Below are 8,257 nucleotides of genomic sequence, written 5' to 3'. Positions count from 1 at the left end.
AATCTTTAAGCCAGTCTTTGTGCTTCGTGCCATGAGTGCTTAACTTGCTGCACTACCGCCAGATCCCCCCTTTTCACTTTCTATAGAACATGTCTAGCTGGGGTAGATAGCATAATGGTTATGCCAAGAGACTCTCATGCCTGAGGCTCTGAAGTCTCAGATTCAATCTCCACACCCCCATAAGCCAGAGCTAAGCAGTGCTCTGGTAAAAAGCAAAATAAATAAATAAATAAGTCTAAACTCACCTCTCTGTCAGATACAAGATCTTACTAGTATCTGATGAGTAATTGCTGAAGTTTCTGTGCTAAATCTTACTATCTTTAGCTCTAGTTTTATAATTAAATTTCATTACAAACATCTTTATGGAAATCGACTTGGGTACCTTGTGCGTTTACCAAAAATGAGTTTGATTTAGATTTTTAAAGTGAATTTCACTAGAAAATGGAGACACTTATGTTAAAGTAAAGTCCAAAAACACATTGCAGAGCTGTTGAAAGCTTTGTCTTCTTCTGAACTGAAATGCTTACATTTAGGAAGTTAGTACTTGGGAGGAGAAATATTAAGTAATGGCAAGATGAGAGCAGTGAGAGTTGAGGGATTTGAAGATGGTATAAAGAGAGAGAATGGTCACATGCACGAAGGTGTATGAGATGTGGTGTCTCTGTCATGGATGCCAAATGAGTACTTTTCAGATTATTTCCTACCTTTGATAAATCATTTCATTGGTCTTTCTTGTTGGGTAGATTTGAACAGCAACTTATTTTAAGATATCAGTAAAAAGAAGATATATTGATGTCTTTCTCTTGGAGAAAATAGAAAATTCCCAACTTTGCAGGACAAACAAAATCAGGCTATATGACATAACTGAATGAAAAAAAAAAGAAATACTTTCTGCACCAATGTCACCTGTGTCACAGTTAGAAGACCACTTATTCGTGAAGAATCGTCTACATGTTGTGGGAGGATGGGCATTTGCAATAAACCTTAAGAGTCAGTTCCTTTGCATGGGTATAACAAATCACATTTTAGGGGGTTGGGCAGTAGCACAGCAGGTTAAGCACACATGGTGCAAATCACATTTTAAAACATTAGATGGCAAAAATGGGTTGATTATGTAAATTTCATTCTTTTACAAGAAAAAAACAAAGTATTTTAGGGTAGCTGGAAATAGATAAAATTTCCATTCTTAATTTTATTTTGTACCTCTTAGCAGGTTCTTCCATGGGTGACAAGGGACCAGGCAACCATTCAGATGTAACTGACTTCATTCTTGTAGGCTTCAGGGTTCCTCCAGAGTTCCACATTCTCTTCTTCCTCCTATTCCTGATGGTTTATGGCATGACCATTTTGGGGAACATTAGCATGATGGCAATCATTGTGACTGATTCCCAGCTGAGCACACCCATGTATTTTTTTCTAGGCAACCTCTCCTTTATTGACCTGTTCTACTCCACTGTTATTGCACCTAAAACCATGGTCAACTTCCTGTCTGAAAAAAAGACCATCTCCTTTGCTGGCTGTGTTGCTCAGTGCTTCCTTTTTGCACTCTTCATTGTAACAGAGGGGTTCGTCCTGGCAGCCATGGCCTATGATCGCTTCACTGCCATTTGCAATCCTCTTCTTTATAGCGTGCACATGTCAAAACGCCTTTGTACTTATTTGGTTGTTGCTTCCTACCTCTGTGGCTTGGTCAGTTCCCTCCTTCAAATCAGTGTAACCTTCTCCGTGTCTTTTTGTGCCTCCCGGGTCATTGATCACTTCTACTGTGATTCCCACCAGATTGAGAAGATCTCCTGTTCCAATCTCTTTGTCAATAAGATGGTATCTCTTTGTTTGTCTGCCATTATTATTTTGCCCACAATAGTTGTGATTGTAGTATCTTACATATATATTGTGTCCACAGTTTTGAAGATCCCCTCCACTGAAGGGAGGAAGAAAGTCTTTTCCACTTGCAGCTCCCATCTGGGGGTTGTAAGTGTACTTTATGGGACTGTCTCCTTTGTGTATCTCACACCTCCAGATAATCCTGAACTTCGTAAAGTGGCATCAGTATTTTACATATTGATCACACCCATGTTAAATCCTCTAATCTATTCTCTAAGAAACAAGGATGTCAAACAAGCTTTGAGAAAAATCTTATGGACAAAAACAACCTTATCGTAATTCTACCTTCTTGGGATCTCATTAATGGGTCCATTTTGATTGTTTCATTTTGATTTTCTTTTAGTATGGGGCCAACTTGAGTCATTTAAAGAACTCTGAAATTAACCATCACAGATATGAATTATTCATTGATGGAATAATATAGACTGTTCTCTAAGAGCAGTGTTAAGTCTTGGGTGTCAATCAAATTGGTAGCCATTCTATCCATAAGGATATATTCCTGACAATTTAGTTGTGTAACTTTGTGATATGAGGAAAAGGAGGATTTTTCTCCCTTTTGAGATTGTTTAGATCACAGTCAGAAAAATTACTTTGTGAGGTTGCTAAGCTCAGAACATGAACCTTTGCATTAGAGAGAAAGTTAATTCAAGCAAGATAATTTGTTCAATTGCAACATCTAGTTTTCATGTAGAATTTATTCATAGAGACATGATTCAGTTTTTATTATTATTATTGTTATTATTATTGCAAGCCCAGGCTTGATTCATGTGAAAACTTATAGCTCTTAGGTCAATTTTTAAAGTCTTTTTATTTTAGAGAGAGAGAGGCAGACAGAGAAAAATTGGGATAAGCACTGCAGTGCCAGAGTTTCACCTGGTATAATGGCATTCCAATGTGTTGCTAGGACTTGAACCTGGTACTTATTCTATTAGGTGAACCATTCTTTGCCTCCCATTTGTTTATTTATTTATTTACTTATTTAACCAAAATACTGCTAAGCTTGGGCTACTGCTGTGTGCCAAGCCTGGGACATTTTACATAGAAGTCATGTGTGGTACTGCTCTGTTATCTCCCTGGCTGGAACCAATGTTTATTTTTCAAAAATTTTGTATTCATTTTATGAGAGAGAGAGAGAGAATGACTAAAGCACCACTCTGACATTTGTAGTACTAGGGATTGAATCCAGAGATCCTGAGCCTATGACAACAAGATCAATATTCTTATCTGCTATGCTACTTCCAAATTCCCTAATTCTTGGCCCACAGGTTTTTGGATTTTTTTTTCCACCAGGGCTATTGCTGGGGATCAGTATCTGTACTACTTGTCCCACAATTCTTGAATAAAAAGCATTATATAAGATTTATCTTTGTGCCAGCATGAGTTTATCAAAATAACTCAATAAATTAACAGTTTAATAGTATCTCATTATTCTTTTTTAATGCTATTACTGATTTATTGTCATATAAAATAAATGAAAAAGGAAGATTGGGTCTTCTAAAAACCAGATATCCAAATCCCCACAAAGGAATATGATGATATACTGTCATGAGGGGACAAAATTGCACTAGATCTTTTATACCGCTTACACCAACTGATACTGGGTAACTCTGCCTTTTGGGGATACTGGTTATTTACATGCAGATTTTATGTACTTATCTGTATTTTATATTTAAAGTATACAAAATCTTTAATTTCCCCAAATTCGTTATATTTTAACGACAGTATCTTTATTTTCCAAGTGATGTCTTTATTGTCACATTGCTATAATTTCCCTAATTCAGGTTTATTTCAGGTACAAGCTGTTGGCACTTCAAATAGCCAGATATGAGAAAATTAACAGGAAGAACTGCTGAATAAAGTATCAAATATATAGTATCTATTATATTTCTTTCATTTATGCATTATGGAGGTAAAGTTGTAATGTTAATGGGAAGATGTAGAAGGTTTACGTGAGATGTAGTAAAAGATGTTGTGTTGTTTAAATGTATGCATTTGCCCTTTCCTATACAATCAGAATATGTTAATATAATCAATCAAGTTTTAAAAGATACCCATGATCATAGATAGCACATACCTTCTTGTAAAGTTTAGAGAAAGAGAGGAATCTGGAGGGATGGGGAATTGTAGAGATCAATATTCTGGTACCTTATACACTACTAATAGAATTTCCATTATTACATATTGCAACTTAAAACATTTTTAAAGACTATTTGACTCAACAAACTAAGCAACAACAACAACAACAAAAATGACCCAATTTAAAAATAGGGGGAGAATACGAACAGAACATTCACCACAGAAGAGATACAGAAGGCCAACAAACATATGAAAAAAATGCTTCAAGTTATTATTGATTGTCAGAGAAATGCAAATAAAGACAACAGTGAGATACAACTTCACTGCAGTGAGAATATCATACATCAGAAAAGGAGCAACAACAAATGCTGGAGAGTTTATGGGGGCAAAAGAACCCTCCTATACTGCTGGTGGGGATGTAATTTGGTGCAACTGCTCTGGAGGGCAGTCTGGAGAGCTCTCAGAAGGCTAGAAGTGGACCTACCCTATGACTCTGCAATTCTTCTCCTGGGGATGTGTCTTAAGGAACCAAAAACACCCATCCAAAAATATCCGTGTACACCTATGTTCATAGCAGCACAATCTGTAATAGCCCAAACCTGGAAGCAACCCGGGAACCCAAAAACAAATGAGTGACTGAGCAAGTTGTGGTATATATACACAATGGAATACTACTCAGCCATTTTAAAAATAGTGAATTCACCTTCTTCATCTCATCTGGAATGGAGCTGGAAGGAATCATGTTAAATGAGATAAGTCAGAAAGTGAAGGATGAATATGGGATGATTTCATTCATAGACAGAAGTTGAAAAATAAGATCAGAAGGGAAAACAAAAAGCGTAAGTTTGACTGCAGTTGATGTACTGCACCAAAGTAAAGGACTCTGGGGATGAAGGGGAGGGTTCAGGATTTGGAAAATGGCAGAGTAGGATGTAGCTGGGGGGTTATATTGTTATGTGGAAAACTGTGAAATGTTATACATGTACAAATTACTGTATTTTATTGTCAACTAAAAACCATCCCCCCCAATTGGGGAAAAATGCTATTTTGCTATTTTTCTCCACAGGGAAACAGTATTTTTTATTTAACTTTTAAAATTTAATTTTTATTTATTTTTTTAAGTTTTTTATGATTATCTTTATTGGATAGAGTCAGTCAGAAATTAAGGAGGAAGGGGAAGATAGCGAGGAGAGAGACAGAGAGACATCTCAGCACTGCTTCACCATTTGAAAAACTTTCCCCCTGGGGAAATGGGGAAAAAAACTTTCCTCATGTAGAATGGAACTGGGAGCTCGAATTTGGTCCTGTGCATTGCAAAATGTACACTCAACAAGGTGTACCACCACCTGGCTCCTTATTTTTTTTAAATATTTTTAAAATTTTATTTATTTATTTTCCCCTTTGTTGCCCTTGTTGCCTTTTTTATTGATGTTGTAGTTATTATTGTTGATACTGATGTCATCACTGTTATATAGGACAGAGAGAAATGGAGAGAGGAGGGGAAGACAGAGAAGGTGAGAGAAAGATAGACACCTGTAGACCTGTGGATTGACTCCCCTGCAGGTGAGGAGCCAGGGGCTTTTTTTTTTTTTAACTATTCTGAAAGTTGTCCTAGAATTTTAAAATGTATTTTCTTTGTTCCTTGCAATATTTCTAATAAAGTAATATCATTTCACCATCTTCTGCACTCTAAACATTACTTTTCATTTACTTGAGTACATATGAGTTGAATTTGATCATGAAACATTGAAAACTACTTTGACTGATGTAAGCAAGGATGTATTATCAGAAAGTTAGGGTGCAGTATAACCTGGCAGTCAGATGTGAATCAGAGTATCCCAAAGAATGAAGAAGCAAGTCGAAGAATTCACTAGCAGAATCCAATCTCACTGAATACTGTGTCTGGAATAAAGGAGTTCCAAGCATTTCCAAAACTTTACTCACTTTCTGAAATTTTAAATTCTGATAAGGTGTGCTACATAGGTAAAGCTTTGGGTATGTGGGGAGGCCCTTTACTAAAGGCTGGTTGAATCCTTGACTATAGAAAAAAAATCAAATCTTTAAAATGTAATGGCACACTTATTAAAATGGCTTAAGAAAGGCCTGGCAATGCAGTAGTGTTTACACATTGTTCACAGGATAGAAAATGATACAACAAAAAACTCCTTATAATGTTAAAACATAAACTAGTTATATACATTAATATCTGTACTCCTAGGTATGGATCCAATATCTCAGGCTTACATAAAAATTGCACGTAAGGGAGTTGGGCGGTAGTGCAGCAGGTTAAGCGCAGGTGATGCAAAGTGCAAGGACTGGCATCAGGATCCCAGTTCACCCCCCCCCCCCAGCTACCCACCTGCAGGGGAGTCACTTCCCAAGTGGTGAAGCAGGTCTGCAGGTATCTTTCTCTCCCTCTCTCTGTCTTCCCCTCCTCTCTCCATTTCTCTCAGTCCTATCCAACAATGATGACATCAATAACAACAACAATAATAACTACAACAATAAGAAAACAACAAGGGCAACAAAAGAGAATAAATAAATATAAAACAATTGTATGAATCAACAAAAATGGAAAGCATTCTAGATAGTTTTTTTGTCATGGTTTTGCCACTTCAATTTTTTCCAATAAAAAGAGAGGCAAATATAGACAGAAGAAATATATTAAAGAACCAAAGCTTCTTCTAGTGTGATGAGAGTCAGGCTAGAAAATGTTTCATGCACATGACAATGCAGGTACACCATCTAGGTAATCTATCTTGCCAGCCACCAACATGCTCTTTCATGAAGTCAAAGTGTCACTTTGTAGACTATATGATAACATACATCAAAAGACCTAAAGAATCCAGCAGAAAGATACTGGAAATCATAAGGCAATATAGTAAGGTATCAAACTATAAAAATAAATGTACAAAAATCAGTGGCATTTCTTTACGCAAACACTAAGCCCAAAGAAGATGACATCCAGAAATCACTCCCATTCACAGATACAACAAAATCAATAAAATACATAGAAAGAAACCTAGCCAAAGAAGTGAAAGACCTGTATAGTGAAAACTATGAGTCACTATTTAAAGAAATAGAAAAATTATACCAAGAAATGGAAAGACATCCCATGCTCATGGATTGGAAGAATTAATATCATAAAATGAATCTTCTCCCCAGAGCCATATACAAATATAATGTGAAACCCATCAAAATTCCACCAAGCTTCTTTAAGAGAATAGAACAAAAATTACAATCATTTATCTGGAGCCAGAAAACACCTAGAATCACCAAAACAATCTTGAGGAAAAGAAACAGAAATGGAGGTATCATACTCTCAGATATAAAACTATATTATAAAGCCATCATCATCAAAACAGCCTAGTACTGGAACAAAAATAAGCACACAGACCAGTGGAACAGAATAAAAAGCCCAGAACTAAACTCCCAAACCTATGGACATCTAATTTTTGATAAAGGGGCCCAAAATATTAAATGGAAGAAGGAGGCTCTCTTCAATAAATGGTGCTGGGAAAACTGGGTTGAAATATGCAGAAAAATGAAACTGAACCACTTCAGTTGAACAAAGGTCAACTCCAAATGGATCAAAGACCTGAATGTTAGACAATAAACTATCAAATACTTAGAGGAAAACATTGGTGGAACACTTTCCCACCTAAACTTCAAGGACATCTTTGATGATACAAACCCAATTGCAAGGAAGACTAACACAAAGTCAAATCAATGGAACTACATCAAATTGAGAAGCTTTTGCACAGCAGAAGAAACCGTCACTCAAATAAAAAGAACCCTCACAGAATGGAAGAAGATCTTCACATGCCATATATCAGACAAGAGACTAATAACCAAAATATACAAAGAGCTCAGCGAGCTTAGCACCAAAAAAGCAAATGACCCCATCCAAAAATGGGCAAAGGATATGAACAGAATATTTACTATAGAAGAGATCCAAAAGGCTAACAAACACATGAAAAATTGCTCCAGGTCACTGATTGTCAGATAATTGTATATAAAGTCAACAATGAGATGCCACTTTGATATGTGAGAATGGCACATATCAAAAATGACAGCAGCAACAAGTGCTAGAGAGGTTGTGGGGACAACAACCTCTGCTGGTGGGAATGTAAATTGGTCCAACTTCTGTGGAGAGAAATCTGGAGAACTCTCATAAGGCTAGACATGGACCTTCCATATGACCCAGTAATCCGTCTCCTAGTGATATTCCCCAAGGACTCCATAACACCCAACCAAAAAGATATGTGTACACATATGTTCATAGCAGAATAATTCA

General features: G+C 36.5%; 1 protein-coding gene across 1 annotated transcript; it reads left to right on the top strand.

The window, feature by feature from the left end:
- The first annotated feature begins 1,221 nt into the window (after positions 1-1,221).
- LOC103109252 (olfactory receptor 9K2-like) lies at positions 1,222-5,223 on the top strand. The gene is made up of 2 exons (XM_007518295.3): positions 1,222-2,138; positions 5,025-5,223. Exons 1-2 carry the CDS (start codon positions 1,222-1,224, stop codon positions 5,053-5,055), a joined length of 948 nt encoding a protein of 315 aa, XP_007518357.2. The 3' UTR covers positions 5,056-5,223.
- Positions 5,224-8,257: the final 3,034 nt, after the last annotated feature.

The sequence above is a fragment of the Erinaceus europaeus genome, chromosome 7 (genome assembly GCF_950295315.1).
Source record: "Erinaceus europaeus chromosome 7, mEriEur2.1, whole genome shotgun sequence".
NCBI lineage: Eukaryota > Metazoa > Chordata > Mammalia > Eulipotyphla > Erinaceidae > Erinaceus > Erinaceus europaeus.
This window is presented reverse-complemented; position numbering and strand designations above follow the sequence as displayed.

Coding starts and splice junctions, on each gene's coding strand:
- LOC103109252 (XM_007518295.3), top strand. CDS start 1,222: ATGGGTGACAAGGGACCAGGCAACCATTCAGATGTAACTGACTTCATT. Junction 2,139..5,024: donor CAAGCTTTGAGAAAAATCTT/ATGGACAAAAAC, acceptor ATTTTTCTCCAC/AGGGAAACAGTATTTTTTAT.